General features: G+C 39.6%; 1 protein-coding gene across 2 annotated transcripts in view; it reads left to right on the top strand.

Moving 5' to 3' along the window:
* The window catches only part of akt1 (v-akt murine thymoma viral oncogene homolog 1), a 53,958-nt gene extending 39,802 nt beyond the window's left edge, over positions 1-14,156 (top strand). For both annotated transcript variants that reach the window (XM_038294469.1, XM_038294468.1), the window contains exons 10-14: positions 2,388-2,516; positions 8,981-9,195; positions 9,305-9,392; positions 9,504-9,606; positions 12,413-14,156. In XM_038294469.1, the coding sequence (XP_038150397.1) occupies positions 2,388-2,516; positions 8,981-9,195; positions 9,305-9,392; positions 9,504-9,606; positions 12,413-12,492 (615 nt within the window). In that variant the 3' untranslated portion in view covers positions 12,493-14,156. The remainder of the gene's footprint in view (positions 1-2,387; positions 2,517-8,980; positions 9,196-9,304; positions 9,393-9,503; positions 9,607-12,412) is intronic.
* The last annotated feature ends 2,879 nt before the right edge of the window (positions 14,157-17,035 follow it).

Here is a 17,035-nt window from a genome sequence, read left to right as displayed (position 1 = left end):
CAGAGGCCTGGCAAAAAGCAATTCATGAGATTCAGATGTGTTTGAGACGAGATGCACCTAAACTTAACATGATAGTAGCTCTTTAGAGCTGGACTGATAAACAAAGCTGGTACAGATGTACCTATTAAAACTTCCAGCTATAATTCCACTGAAATGTTTTTCATAGGTATTTATTCAGGTTAGATGACTATATAGGCACACAAAACCTTTTATTTGGAACCTTATTTTTCTTAAAAGTTAAACTATGTAGGTTTCCTTCTTTAAACTTCACATTTTTAGGTATTTTGTGTTGATCATTTAAGATCCCAAATGAAAAACACAAGTTTTTGATTAAAATGTGTGAAAACGGTACATGTTGACGGAGTGTAAACACTTAGTAGAGCTTTGTATATTTGAGTTAGTCTCCATCTGGAGCTGTGGCAGTGGACTTGGCTTATTGATCTGCCTCTAGACAGCACTGCAGCTGGACCTGAGAGTGGTCCGAACACTGCAGTGAAGCACAAATAACCAGGATTGTTTCTAATGGCCCACATGCAGAGCCCTTAGTGTGGCATTTTTCCACTTTGCAATATTATTTTGTGATGCGACGCTGCAGTTTAGTAGTTTTTGTTTGCAAAAGAAAGGAAAGAAAAAAACAAACCCATCACTACAGCTCTAATTGGGCCCTTTTTAAGAGCCGTGTTTGGATTCAGGAATGCTATCAGTGCTGCAGTGGGCATCTCTAGCCGTACATCCTCCAGCTGATAAAACTATACCAGCCAGGTCAGCACAGCGCAGCTCTCCCTCCCTCCTCCCTTCCCTTGGGTTTACGAGGCAGGCTCCCAGCCTGCGAGGGTTCTCCAGAAAATGCCGGGGTAGCAGGATTGGAGGATGTGCTGACTCTGACCGGGCGCTTCTGGCCACGTGTGAGCTACAGCTGCTAGGTGACTTAAAGAGAAAGAGGTAGACACTTAAAGAGGGGGAGTCATGACATCAAATAATCCATATCACTACAGGTCTGATTACCTCCACATGTCCTAGTTTGTAGTTCTTGCAAAAGTATTAACACCTATTAAACCTTTTAGTTATCAATCTTATCCGGATGTTTTTTTTTTTGTTTTGTTTTTTGTATAGTTGTGAAGTGAATGAAAAAACAAAGTAATTCTTCTATGTTTTATAGGTGAAAAAATCTGAAAATTGTATTAAGATCCATTTGATATTTACCTCTAAAAATACTCCATGAAAGGATGTGATTTTCTGTATAATACAGCTGTTGTATGGAGGCTTCTTTTAGCGATCCAAAACACTGGGGAGCAAAAACAATCTAAATACACCATACCCATAGAGAAACGTGGCGGCAGCGCCAATGTCTTCCTTTTCTTCATTAGGGACAGAAAAAACTCCTGAGTTGATGGAGGAACAAAAAACCCTAAACAAGGAGACAGAACTGCAGCGTAATTATTCAGATAAATGCTTGTGTGTTTTCAAAGTATGGCATAGAACATGAAATAACATGAGCAGCAAGTTGAGTGTAAACATTCCCCAAGCTCACATGTTGTTCTTCAGATTAATTTGCCAAACTGGGGAAATAAAACACATCCTTTTTTTTTTACCTCTCAAAAAGGGAAGAAGGAACGTTTTTTTTTATTGTTAGCCGTGTCGAATTAGAGACGCAATTCCTCTTTGCAGATATTTTTATTACCCATTGAGACGAATTCATTCATTTTAGAGCCTTTAGCATCACTGAAAAACAAAATTACTCAACTGGTTTTAAACAATATTGACCAGCCAAAACTGCTACAATTCAACAAATGATAAGTTATGCATGTTTTAAAAAAAGAACACACTTTTATTAAGAAAATAAATATCTAATATTTGAATGTTAACATTTTTCACTAATTTAATGATTCAGAAAATTATGAAAAATTGTATTCATACTTTAAAATAAAAAGTGTTTTAATACAATTCCAGAACTGCGTGTTATAAAATGTTATTAAGGATTTAATGGCTGTGTTTGCTAACCAATCAGATATTAGGGACTGTTTAATATATTATTATTATTTCAAAATTGATTGTAATGAAAAATATATATTTGAAATTTTTGTTTTATAAATAATTCCTTTTTTTTATTATATTAAAATATTATTTTAGTCATTAATGTATTTAAATAAATATTTTATTTCTATTTATATAATTCACATGTCATATATTCTTTGTTTATAAGTTTTAAAGCAGATCTTTTACCGAGTTGCACATTTGGTCCTCAATCAAAAGGGAGTCATAACAATTAAAGTGTTTTTTTTCCCCCTTTTTTTTTTTTGCTTAAATTTTTTTTCATAAATCTCTAAATACTCAACTTAAAAATGTTTCTTTGTTTATTTCTTTTCCTTTCGTTTATATCTCTACAGCTGGAAAACCTCATGCTGGACAAAGACGGACATATAAAGATCACAGATTTTGGGCTCTGTAAGGAAGGGATCAAGGACGGAGCCACAATGAAAACGTTCTGCGGGACACCAGAATACCTTGCACCTGAGGTAATTAGATATCCCGATTTCAGGCTTCCAGCTGCAAAAACGTCTTTCTAAATGGGTTTTTTAAATCATTTACACAAATGGAAGAAAATGTTCTCATAGACTGTGTAAAAAATGCCCAGTCTGCCTTACATTTTGTTCTGTGGGGTTTGATGGTGTTGAACCTACCTGAAGATTTTAAGAAAGAAAAGAGCGTTCAGATAACTTTGATACACTTAATTCGGAGTAAGTGTTTACTACCTTGTCCTAACCTAAACACAAAACAAAATGGAGCTTTAATCATCTTTGGAACTTTTTTTCCTCATCCATATGCAAGGTGTCCATCTATCTCCCATTCTTGAATTATTTTCTCTCTACCTGCTTCTGCACAGTAAACCTTTTATCGTCACACAGAAGATTGTCGGATTTATTCCCCTCTAATGACATATGCTGCGTTCTGTCTCTCTTCTAGCTCCTTACTAGCTCTCTCTTCTCAAGCTCGATCTTCTTCCACCGCCTTTGTGATGTTTGATCACACTGTCATGGTTTTAATGAAAAGTAATGCTTCTCAGTCCAAACAGCCTTTAAAATAAAAAATGCTTGATTAAAAATGATCTTAAAATTTATGCTTGTTTAAAACCAGACAACAATGTCAACTGGGGTCACATCTTGCTTTTTATCAGCAAAAACTATAGAAGAAAGTGGAATTCATCAAGTCAACTTTATCAGGAATAGAAACCATTATCCATGTTTTTATGGCCTCTATATTTAATAACCATACTGTTTGGGTTCAGTCTGGCTTCCCTTGATCACCTTCATCTGGCAGAAAATGCTGCAGCCTAAATTCTAATAGGTGCAAGAAGAATTAGCACATTGCTCAAGCTTTAGCTTTGCTTCTTGCTCTTAAAATGAAATTCTAAATTTATTATTTTAATTATTTTTTTTAAGTATTTTAAGGTGTTGTCATATTTGGCTCACACTCTTAGGTTGACAGAGAGATGCTTTCAGTCATTCCAAAGACGTCTTTAATGTTTTAAGTTGCTGCGAGTTTCTGGAATGTTTTATCAGTTCACATTCAACAGACTTCCTCCGTCTCTGACTTTAAATCTCACTTTACAAGAACCCATTGATTCGCCGGCCTTAAACCCAGAATAGAACGTCATTTGTGTTTTTATTCATTTTGTTTTTGGGATTTCCCGATTAATCACGGTTTTATCTTTTGGTTTTTCTACTTCTTACTCGGAGTCTGTAGCTTTCATTTAGCTTTTCTGTGCAGTAATTTGTTCTTAAAAGCACTTTAAACTAATCAGTACAGTATGGATCCTTATACTTAGTCCTGTCTTCAAATTTAAAGGGAATTAGTGGATTATTCTGGCAGCCTTAACCAAGACACTCCATGCCTTAGTGGATGTCAGTCAATGCAAGGGAAGTATTTTGAAGGAAACAGCAGCTGTCCCAAAATGCCTCTCTAATCTCCAGCTGAAGTTGGGTTAATGAGTGAGCAGAGTGCCCAGGGCAGGGCCGCCTGCTCTCATATTTGCCGGCTCGGTAAGGGTGTGGCTACTTACTATTGCGTGCAGCTATGACAAGTGTTGGATGTGTAACCTGATATGTTGTATTGGGAGTGTTCGAAGCGTGCTTGTGGGTTCTCCCAGCCTGTGATCATAGAAATGCTCCCCCGGAAGAAGGGTTTCCATGTTGACACAGTTGCCCTATTTTTTTTGTTTTTAGACTGCTTTAGGAATTTAGCATTTAGAGAAGAAGATGTTTGACTGGCAGGACCTCAGGAAATGTGAATTTCCATCTGGGAAGGAGGAAAAGAAAGAGAACATGGATTACAGCTGTTATATGGCACCAGAATAGGCCTGCTTGGGATGCTTCACCTGACCTGAGCACATGGTCCCACAAAGCATTCTGAGGAGCAAATGCAGAGCCTTGTAAAAATATATTAACACCCCTACAAGTTTCTCTCACCTTAAAACCCCTTTAGATTCTCAGATTCTCTGTATTGCATTAAGATTGTATTGGATAGACAAAGAGGCAGTATAGCATCACCGCATAATTGAAGAAAAATTATTTTAAAATGCATTTGTGTTCAGGACCGTTTAGCTTATTGCCATCAAATAAAATGCTGTTAAACAATTTTCCTATAGAAGTTACCCCGGTTATATCTTTATAGAGGAAGAGCAAGAAGAAAGCCTTTCTGGACAGGAATCCAAAAGAAGTCCTTAAACGTGTTGAGGATCTTTTTGTGAGGCGATGTGACAAACATGATTTTGTTTTGGTTAAAACAATCAAAGGACTGTTGAAAGAAAACTAAAAGTGTAAAAATGCCACGTAAACTCTGCTTTCCCTTTGCTTGGATACAGATTTATGGTAAGATGTACAATTTTGACCATTCTTTTAATATTTTTTTGTTTGTTACAATTACAGATCCTATCAGTTCTTGATTTCAGGTCTTTTAAATAGAAGAATTATTAAAGTTAATATCCTATTAATTAGCTCGCTAACTAGAGTTCTGTCTGGATGAAATGGTCTGAACTTCTCAATGTAATCTAATTCCTTGAACATCCAGCTTTGTTTAAATTACACTATAAATGATTACATAGTTAATTTAAGCCTTATATTAATGTCAAACCCATGAACTTTAATAAATATCTTGGGAATTTGCACAGTTCCAATTTCACATGGAAATTAATGGTTTAAAACTCATTAAAACACATTTATAAAGTATCTGATGCTTCAGTTACTTAAGCCCTATAAGACAATTTGTATTATTTTATTTACCTGAGTCTAATTGTCGTTTGGTTCAAGGCTGAGCGTCTGAGAAGGAGGGTAAAGCAGCGCAACAGGAAGGCATCCAGTCAGAGTTTATATCCTCAGCCTCACTTACTGCACCTCAGCTCTGCTCAACTAGACTTCAGAGTAGTGATGTTTTATTCTTGTGGACAGGAACCATCAGATTTCATACTCTGTTGCTCATCTACTGGGTTTTATCATATGTAACATGTCACAAATTAAGTTAAAATAATTTAAAATCATTCGGAAGTTTAGTAAACTTACATTAAGATGCTTTTCATTCTATCCAACGAAAACGAGGTTGGGTATCTGTTAAGACATAAAGTAAGAGGAAGAAAATATAAAAAGCTCCACTCTTCCTCCAGAAGCTGCGCTATATATTCAAGGAGAGGAACCGATTCCCTCAGAGAACCTATTTTATCACAACACGGGTGCAGCTAGTCAAAGATGAGTTAGGTGGTGTTAATGTTGGCCTTGCAGCTTCCTTTGCATAATATAATCCCATCAGTGTCTCAGATAGCTGAGTGGTCGTGTCTTTATTTAATGCTAAGCCACACTTTCTAATTCTGCGTCACAAACATTAGAGGGAGTGGCGGCCTAGTGTTTGGGGCATTGCGCTTGGAATCCTGAGGTTCCGAGTTTAAGCCCCACTCCCACAAACTGCCACATTAGCAAAGACCCTTAACCCCACACTGCTCCCCGGGCACCGCACAATGACAGCCCACTGCTCCCCAAGGGGGATGGGTTAAATTCAGAGAGTTCATTTCGTTTCTCTGTACTTGTGACAGAGGGGAAAAAGAACAAAAAAACAACAGATACTTGAGCGCAAACTTTTGTGGATTCTGCTGCGCTTCCTGTTTCCGGTCGGCACCCTTGTAATCGAAACATCGAAAAATAAAAGAAAATATAACCAATTCTCACAGAATTAAAAAGTTACGAGGTTCAGGTTGATTAATAATTCCTAACACTAAATATATATTTAGCTAAAGCTACATGTGTAGTGCTATGTGTGCTGGAAATCCTACCACTGCACCTCATTCCTAACACACCATCCCAACTGTAATGCATCTCTTTTGAAAAAATCGGCTGCACATAGTTAACAGGAAGTGGGATAGATCAAAATCCAGGGGAGAAAGAGCTGTTAGACACGGCGGTAGTTTGGAGACTCATGTTCTCTTCCTGTAGTGTGGTCACATTATCACACTAAGTAGAACTTTAAAGAGGTATGGCACCAACTCTCACAATAATCCAAATCTCAGATAAACCATTTGCAAAAAAAAAAAAAACTTTCCTCTATTGTAAAGGCTTCAGTTTCTGTCCTTATCCCAAGGTTCTCTGTAATGACAGCTCCAAACTCACCAGTGGAGCGCTGGTAGACATCAGGGGGCATCACCATGGTAACTGGGTCGCTGCTGAGCGTCTCTATGGAGTGCGGGCCAGGCAGTGTTACAGGTTTTTCTGCAATAAACAATGACCTTGTTGTGTGTGCTGCACAGGAATGCTGTAATGTTTGGGAATATTCCACCCAGAGCTGCAGAGAAAAAGAAATGGAGAAAGAGGGAGAGGTAGGGAGGACGGATTCCATCTGCAACAGCCTGGCCAGTGTGTCTTCAGACCACAGACCTGGGCAAATTCACTTAGTTACTTTTATTAAACACTTACAGAAAGAAAACCATTATTGGCAGCTGAAAAATGCAGACGTGTTTAATCTAGCCCCCCAACACTGATCTGTATTCAGCGTCTTGAAAGATTAATGGCTGTCAGTGTAGGTCTGAAAAACAGCAGTAAGGAGAGTGCACCTCCAAAGAACCAGCAAGCATGTTTTGTTTTCTGTTTTTTCTTTTAATCCTCTTCTTTTTCTCTCTCTCTCTGCTCCTTTGGGGCAATGTAACAGTATTAGCTTAAGGCAGGGCCCCAAATAGGCAAGCAGGCAGTCCTGGTTACGTATATGAGGGATGAGCTTGGCTCCTGCGCTCCTGGCAGCTTCACAGCTGTGGTGTTCTTCTACATATATGGGGCAGCTGCGGGCCCAGCTGTCGCACGGTGTGAATCACACGACAGCAGCGCTGGAAATAGAGACAGCCCAGTAATCTTAGCTCCGTACCGGCTTCACGTTACCCCCTCCCCTGCCCTCCCGGCCTTTCTCGTTGATGCTCAGCACTCACCGCAGTACCAGACACAGGGCCCACACAGACATGCAAGCTGCATGCATGCACTGACCCACCAGTCTTGTTCTTTTTACAGACACTTCTGTCCATCTGTTTCTTCAGGACCACCCCCCGCTCTGAGCCAGTACACTTTTGTGTCCGTGTCTAATTCTTTAAATCCACCCTCATCTTTTTACTCAAGTGTCTAATATTAGGTCCACATTTTGCAGCATCACGTTGCTGAAGGTGTGGGGGAACACACTGTTCTCACCGTCTTGATTTAACCTTCAACATCCTCCTGGAGAGGTAGAATCCAGTACATGTCCCCAGACACCCTGGAACAACTCCGCTCTGCAGCGCATTACTCATGCAACAGGTTGTGCTGTTCACTAAGCATAACACCAGAGGAGTTTCTCATCAGACAATGCCCCAAAAAGATATTTTATAGAGAACTTGTGACAGAGTACTTCCCTGTCTGTGACCCCAGCTGTGTTAATTGAACAGTTTGATGTAATTTGCTTTTGTTAATGACTAATATCTTTGCTGCTTGTTGATCTGTTTGTGTTTATGCAAAAAAAGGGCTTGAGGTGATTAAATATGCAAGGCTCCAGGGGAAATTCTATACCTTCCCCTAATGTGAGAGGTGAGTCAGTGTTTGCTGAAGCGGACACACGACTTCTGACTGGGGGGTGATTTTGTTGGGGGGTCGGTTGGGACGTTCAAACAGAGACTTCTTGGTTTAATCAGGAACTGTTGTAAATGTTTTTTCATCCACATCTTCCTCGTTACCCCGCAGTGTACAAAAAACTGCGAACAAAAGTCGCCATTTGTACAACTTTAACAACTTTTAGGATTGGCAGAACTATCGTAGATATCAGGGAATTTTCTACTGACTTCAGAAACCCATAAATAAATAAGATGTTGATTGAAGGTCTTACATTGATGACTTTTATAATCAAAAACAAGAGCTATGGACACCTCCATGGTCTGGCTGTTAACTCCCTGTTTGAGCTATATGTCAGTTATATTTTTTGCCGTCACTTTTGGCCTGTTGCTATGCATAAATCTAAGACTCTGGGTTTGTTGTGATCCAGGTCGTCAAAAGCAGTAAAACAGACAGGAAGACTTGTTTTAAAAGGGTGAGAAGAAATCTGTCTCTTTCAGGAGATGATGTTTGTGATTCTCACTCTATCATTTTTTAGTCTTTTAGGCATATCATCTATAAAAAGTGGTTTCTAAAAACTCTACTTGAACAGTGTGTTTGACCCTGTGGCTCCAGATGTCCTTTTATTTATATGGTTCTCATTTCCTGTTTTAAGAGGATTGGCTACAAAAATTATTTGCTGTCAAAAACTTCACTGATTTGAAGAGTAGCAGAAAATCAGATCTTTTATGTTTTGTTTCTTTGCTTTTAACATTCAAAGACCTAAATGTCTGAAATATTGCCTTTTAGAGATTAAACAAGAAGAATATCTCTTTTTATTTTAAACCAAAAATAGCAATAGTAAATCTCATCCTCTTTATAACTTTCCCTTCTCCAAGGTCCTAGAAGACAATGACTACGGCCGCGCTGTGGACTGGTGGGGTCTGGGGGTGGTGATGTACGAGATGATGTGCGGCAGGCTGCCCTTTTACAACCAGGATCACGAGAAGCTGTTTGAGCTCATCCTCATGGAAGACATCCGTTTTCCACGGACGCTCGGCCCTGAGCCCCGATCGCTACTCTCTGGTCTTCTTAAGAAGGATCCAATGGAAAGGTCTGATTGTCCAGTGTCTTGACTCAAATCTCATTTCTAGGTTTTATTTATCTTTATCATTCTTTGTATAAAAACTTTTGCCTTACACGTGTTGTTTCTGTAATTCAAGGTTAGGCGGAGGGCCTGATGACGCCAAGGAAATCATGCAGCACAAATTCTTTGCTGGGATAAATTGGCAAGATGTTTATGAAAAAAAGGTGGGCTTTGATCTCTATAAAGCAGGATGACTTATAAGATTACACACTATGTCAGAGTGCTGATGGATAGCTGTGATCTGAGGTGTAAGCTTGTCTCCTTCCCTCCAACAGCTCGTCCCACCGTTTAAGCCCCAAGTTACCTCAGAGACGGATACCAGATATTTCGACGAAGAGTTCACAGGACAAACCATCACCATTACGCCACCCGGACAAGGTAGCATCACTTTCTCATGAAAACTGTGCCCCCTTCTGGCCGCACACACACTCAGCACATTTTAAACTGACTTCACAAAGTGATTAAAACAAACAGTGAAGCTGTTATATTAAGATATAATGGCTTAAAAAGTGGTCGCAGCAAAATAATGTACATTTTATTTTTTAGTGCTAATTTGAGTCTTACATGTTTTGTTTTTTTACCCCTAATGCAACATGGGTTGGAAAAAGATACATTTTTTATACACATGCACACATATATATATATGATGCCTGAGTTCTTTTATTTTATTTTATTACATTCCAAACTGCGCTGTTTTTTGGGATCCAATTTAACCAAGCAGGTGAAGTGAAAAAGGAAGGATAAACTAAATAAAGAAGTATTCGTGCAAACTAAATCTGAAAAGTGTGGAGTAATTTTAATTTAAAGATTTTGAAGCCTCTGATAGATTTTGTTCCTAAATCTTCATCCCTTTGAACATTAACATTGACCTTCTAAAGAAAAACCTCTCCGCATCATGATGCTGCTACCAGCATTTCTCACTGTGGTGGGAGTTTTTTTTTTTTTTTTGTGTTAGTTTTCTGTTGCATACACAACTTTTTATTCTTTCACATGTATGCTTGAGAAATACTATCTGCTAGTGTTCAAATAGCTTTATTTGTACAATGGTTTTCCTTACACCACCTGGAGAGTGGATCTCAGCAGGCCCTCTGAAATTACCTCTGGTAACAGCTTCAACCATGACCTGTCTGCTGTGCCCCTTCATCTTCATGATGCCACTTGTTCAGTAATGTTCTGTAAAAAACATCTGAAACCAATTCTATTGAGTTTATTCATATAGCGCCACAACACGTTATCTCAAGGCACTTCACAGAGACAATTTAACCTGATCATACTGTGGAATTGACTCAAAGGTAATCCCTGACACCAAGCATGCTTGTAGCAACAGTGGAGAGGAAAATGTTCCTTTTAACAGGAAGAAACTTCCAGCAGAACCCGACTCGCTGTGAGTGGCCATCTGCAAAGGCCGACTGGGGTTCAAGGAGAAGCAGTCAGAGAGAAAGAGGCTAAGATACAAAAGGCAACTGTCAACCAGCTACACAGGCAGCCCCATCCAGGAAACGCATTGCCAGGCAGACAAGCTCCGAGCCATCTCCCATGTCAGAGGATGAAAGAGAGCACATCCTGTTAGTCACAGTCAGACAAACAGGACTACACTGGGAAAAAAAGGCCAAGCTCAAACATCTACAAACAAAGGTGTTCATGACATTAGAATAGCCGACACCCCTCTACAGGATGGTGTCACAGCCAAACAGGAACAGACCAGATTAAGCTAATATGAGAGAAAGCAAAAGAGAGCATAACGTTAGATATTAAATTAACAAATTCTGACTGGTAGAATAGAGAATGAAGTAGTATGATTAAAAAAAGGGGTCCCTATGTCCTCCAGCAGTCTAAGCATATCTATAGAGATAGCTCAGGATAACCTGAGCATTTCTTACTCTAAGCTTTATCAAATAGGAAAGTTTATACTCTTAAAGTGTCACGGTGAACGCAGAGACGTCCCCGCCCCTTCCACAGACACTCTGCTGCAGCTCTCCCAAATTGTAGGTGACAGCAGAAAGTGCTACAGACAGGAGGCCTCTGAATGGTCAAATCTACATTCGCACTACACTATGCGTCTCCTGTTTGGTACCTTACCGGGTTGTTTTGTTTGTATGACCGCCATTGCGGAAAACAACTCGATAGTTGGACCAGCGAAGAGTGAGGTGCACCAGAACGCAGGAACCCTTTTTCCACCTGGATCCCCGCTCTTTTTCTCTCTCATGTCCCTCTATTGTCAGACAAACTTGCCCCCACTTCCTCACCGCCTCGGCCGTATGTAGACCCACAGCTAGTTTGTGATTTTCCCCCTTTGCGTCGTGGCGTGAAATAAACACAGTACAGACCACTCGTCAATATTGAGCATGAAATTAAAAATGTCTGCATCATACCTGCATGCCAGCTCAAGGCGACACACTGCTGCAGGAGAATAACCAGCCCTTTGGAAGTACACAGGATGTCTGCTTCACAGGCTAAAACTGGTAGTTGGTTCCACAGGAGAGAAGCCTGATAACTAAGGCTACGTTCACACTGCAGGCATTGATGCTCCATTCCGATTTATTTGTGAAATCTGATTTTTCTGCGTTGCTGTTCACATTTCCAAATATATGCAACTTGTATGTGATCTACTGTGTGAACTGCATTCATGCAACCTAAGTGTCCAGCATGCGCAGTACAGGACGCAATGACGTCACAGGCCAGTGTGCTCTGTGTTTACGGAAGTAAACATGGATGTCATCCAAAAAGATTTGATCCAAGTCGCATGTGGGCCAAAAAATTGGATTTGGGTCACTTCAGGCTGCGGTGTGAACGTAGCCTAAAAGATCTGCCTCCCATTCTACATTTAGAAATTCTAGGAACCACTAGTAAACCTGCAGATTGAGAGCGAAGCCATTAAAGAAAAGCCGGATATAGGTTATAAGTTAACTATTCCCCAAGTGGATTCTGTTTACTAGTTTTAGTTAGCAGCAATTATATGTAGCATCGTCAGAGTTAGGGATGCACTACTTCATGTTGGTCCTTTATATCAAACCTCAGTAGTATATAATGACTCTTTTTCACTGTAACATTATGAAATGTAATCAGGTTTAGAAATGAGTCTTTGTCATTAACTGCTATAATAGCAAATATTTAACCAAATTCTTTATCAGGTTGTATCTTAACATGAACAAACAGATGAGTTTTCCTTTTCTTTTATCCCCAGATGACAGTATGGAGTCATTTGACAGCGAGCGACGACCCCACTTCCCACAGTTCTCCTACTCTGCCAGTGGGACAGCCTAATATGCAAATCTCAAGCATTCCTCCAGTCCCACAGTCATTCCTCCTCTCCATCCGACTGCACTCTCAAAAGGCCCCAGCCTCCTCTGCCTAGTCCTCCCCCGGCATTGTCTGCACAAGCCCTCCCTCAGCCCCCCATCGGATGTCTCAGTCTGCGAGCCGTCGTTGTTGTTTTCACAGGATGGAGGAAGTACGAAACAAAAAGCAAGATAAACGAGCTTGTTTTTGGTGGCCTTTGAAGACGGACCATGGAGAAAACACTATCCCTGCATTTCCTGGTTGTTATGCTGTACAAAGCAGGCATCCCATAATGAATGGGGAAAATGTGCTATGCACAAATTGGGCTACTCCCATAACTCAATAAAATATGTTATTGTTATTATTTTTTTGTAAAGGGGTTGTGTGAAATCAATAAAATATCAACCATTTCAAATAGGTTCTAGGCATGCTCTGGACCAAAAACATCATGTAAAGCAGATAGTGTGTTGTTTGTTGAGTTGGTGATTTATCCATGTTTCCTGAGTCTCTTCAGACAATGTTTGGCCTTATAAAAATGAATGTACTGCATCAAATAAAGTTAATCTTCCTGCATAATGTGTTGTAACACATGCCTAATTCCCTAAAATTGAAAAAAGCCATCTTCGCTTTAATCTACCCTTAATGCAAAACCAGTCTAATGTATTGTCATTCCACGCCACAACGGGTCTGATTAATCGGCAGTGCAATACAGTCTAGTATGATGCGAATAACTCGAGCAAGACTGATCTTTTTTTTTCTTTGCACATCACAGACCCACTGTTTCCTGTACAGGCTAATAAAAAGAAAGCATCTCCAGGTCCTAACATAAGTGCTTATACTCCTGGTGCCTTTTCATCTGGATGCTCCTTCTGCTCCGAATTCCTTTCCTTTGGGTTTTTCCCTCTGTGTACAGTACACTATTGGGTGTTATATTCCACCTGGTGCATATGCTGCAGCCTCAGTGAGGTCACTTCAACATAATACACTTCTTTAGGAGTACTTCGCAAGCAAACTAGGCTTCATGGGGAAACCCAGTCATCTTTGTTTTGCTTTTTTAAGGGGACCTTTACCCCACTCATGAGCTTCTGAGTTATTTATGAGACCAATATGGATGAAACGGAGTTTCACTGTGCCAATGATATGCACTTTGTTACCCAAAAATGATTGTATTAGGAACCCCCTATGTGTAACTTATGGCTGGTAAAGACTAAATTAGCTTCCTTTTTCTAAGACTTCATGTGTTTGAAGCATTTCTTCTGCTGAGGCTCAAACTGATGCTCCTCTGCCAGAAGTTACTGGAAGCATTTCAGTATTTTTTTTTTTAACAACAAATGATAATCATACTTCAAAAGTGCATATTTTCATTGAATGTAATGGTTTTAATATTGTTTTTTCTTCAGTTGTTGACAAACCTTTGTTCACTCTTTCATTCTGTTTGTTACTCCTATGCACACTCCTCTCTTGGCTGTCACCTGAAAATAGGGAAAGAAAATTCATTTTATATTTTTTACTGCAACTTTTTTTTGTACCTGCCCCTCCTGTATTCCTGAGGCCGAAGACACCAGCTTTAGTAAACAAATAATATAAACTTTGTACACTGTTTTTACATGTTTCCTTCTCAATTGATGAAATAAAAGGTCTTATCAGTTGATGGGCTCATTTTTTTCTTATGATTATGAACCGAAATCCAACATGCAAACCCATAATAAAGAAGTGTTGGGCTATTGGAGCGTATGCTTTAAGGTCTTGGAAGTTTTGTTCTGAAAACCTTATACACATTTGAAAAACAAAAACTTCTAAAACATTTTCCATTTGCATTTTTTTTATTTTTTTGCTCAAATTATTATTTTTTCTGTCTCAAAACCCCCACACTCTACAGGTGCTGGTCATAAAATTAGAATATCATGAAAGAGTAGATTGATTTCAGTAATTCCATTTAAAAAGTGAAACTTGTATATTATATTCATACATTACATACAAACTCATATATTTCAGATGTTTATTTTGTTTAATTTTGATGATTACAAATGACAACAAATGAAAATCTCAAATTCATCATATCAGAAAATTAGAATATTGTGAAAAGGTTCAAAATTGATGGCCCCTGGTGCCACACTCTAATCAGCTAATTAACTCAAACCACCTGCAAAAGCCTTTAAATGGTCTTTCAGTCTAGTTCTATAGGCTACACAATCATGGGGAAGACTGCTGACTTGACAGTTGTCCAAAAGACGACCATCGACACCTTGCACAAGGAGGGCAAGACACAAAAGGTCATCGCTAAAGAGGCTGGCTGTTCAGAGCTCAGTGTCCAAGCACATTAATAGAGAGGCGAAGGGAAGGAAAAGATGTGGTCGAAAAAAGTGTACAAGCAAGAGAGATAACCGCACCCTGGAGAGGATTGTGAAACAAAACCCATTCAAAAATGTGGGGGAGATTCACAAAGAGTGGACTGCAGCTGGAGTGAGTGCTTCAAGAACCACCACACACAGACGTATGAAAGACATGGGTTTCTGCTGTCGCATTCCTTGTGTCAAGCCACTCTTGAACCACAGACAGCGTCAGAAGCGTCTTGCCTGGGCTAAAGAGAAACAGGACTGGACTGCTGGTGAGTGGTCCAAAGTCATGTTCTCTGATGAAAGTAAATTTTGCATTTCCTTTGGAAATCAAGGTCCCAGAGTCTGGAGGAAAAGAAGAGAGGCACTTCATCCACGTTGCTTGAAGTCCAGTGTAAAGTTTCCACAGTCAGTGATGGTTTGGGGTGCCATGTCATCTGCTGGTGTTGGTCCATTGTGTTTTCTGAGGTCCAGGGTCAACGCAGCCACATACCAGGAAGTTTTAGAGCACTTCATGCTTCCTGCAGCTGACCAACTTTTTGGAGATGCAGATTTCATTTTCCAACAGGACTTGGCACCTGCACACAGTGCCAAAGCTACCAGTACCTGGTTGAAGGACCATGGTATCCCTGTTCTTAATTGGCCAGCAAACTCTCCTGACCTTAACCCCATAGAAAATCTATGGGGTATTGTGAAGAAGAAGATGCAATACACCAGACCCAACAATTCAGAAGAGCTAAAAGCCACTATTAGAGCAACCTGGGCTATCATAACACCTGAGCAGTGCCACAGACTGATCGACTCCATGCCACGCCGCATTGCTGCAGTAATACAGGCCAAAGGAGGCCCAACTAAATACTGAGTACTGTACATGCTCATACTTTTCATGTTCCTACTTTTCAGTTGGCCAACATTTCTATAAATCCTTTGTTTTTATTGGTCTTCAGTAATATTCTAATTTTCTGATATGATGAATTTGAGATTTTCATTTGTTGTCATTTGTAATCATCAAAATTAAACAAAATAAACATCTGAAATATATGAGTTTGTATGTAATGTATGAATATAATATACAAGTTTCACTTTTTAAATGGAATTACTGAAATCAATCTACTTTTTCATGATATTCTAATTTTATGACCAGCACCTGTATATTTTACTGAATGCCCTGTAAAGGGTCAATACAGGTGCTGGTCATAAAATTAGAATATCATGAAAAAGTAGATTGATTTCAGTAATTCCATTTAAAAAGTGAAACTTGTATATTATATTCATACATTACATACAAACTCATATATTTCAGATGTTTATTTTGTTTAATTTTGATGATTACAAATGACAACAAATGAAAATCTCAAATTCATCATATCAGAAGATTAGAATATTGTGAAAAGGTTCAAAATTGATGGCCCCTGGTGCCACACTCTAATCAGCTAATTAACTCAAACCACCTGCAAAAGCCTTTAAATGGTCTTTCAGTCTAGTTCTATAGGCTACACAATCATGGGGAAGACTGCTGACTTGACAGTTGTCCAAAAGACGACCATCGACACCTTGCACAAGGAGGGCAAGACACAAAAGGTCATCGCTAAAGAGGCTGGCTGTTCACAGAGCTCAGTGTCCAAGCACATTAATAGAGAGGCGAAGGGAAGGAAAAGATGTGGTCGAAAAAAGTGTACAAGCAAGAGAGATAACCGCACCCTGGAGAGGATTGTGAAACAAAACCCCTTCAAAAATGTGGGGGAGTTTCACAAAGAGTGGACTGCAGCTGGAGTGAGTGCTTCAAGAACCACCACACACAGACGTATGAAAGACATGGGTTTCTGCTGTCGCATTCCTTGTGTCAAGCCACTCTTGAACCACAGACAGCGTCAGAAGCGTCTAAAAAGAAACAGGACTGGACTGCTGGTGAGTGGTCCAAAGTCATGTTCTCTGATGAAAGTAAATTTTGCATTTCCTTTGGAAATCAAGGTCCCAGAGTCTGGAGGAAAAGAAGAGAGGCACTTCATCCACGTTGCTTGAAGTCCAGTGTAAAGTTTCCACAGTCAGTGATGGTTTGGGGTGCCATGTTATCTGCTGGTGTTGGTCCATTGTGTTTTCTGAGGTCCAGGGTCAACGCAGCCACATACCAGGAAGTTTTAGAGCACTTCATGCTTCCTGCAGCTGACCAACTTTTTGGAGATGCAGATTTC

The sequence above is a fragment of the Cyprinodon tularosa genome, unplaced genomic scaffold (assembly GCF_016077235.1).
Source record: "Cyprinodon tularosa strain WSP-4 unplaced genomic scaffold, ASM1607723v1 ctg340, whole genome shotgun sequence".
Classification (NCBI taxonomy): Eukaryota; Metazoa; Chordata; class Actinopteri; order Cyprinodontiformes; family Cyprinodontidae; genus Cyprinodon; species Cyprinodon tularosa.
Note: the sequence above shows the minus strand (reverse complement) of the source record. Positions and strands in the feature narration are given on the sequence as shown.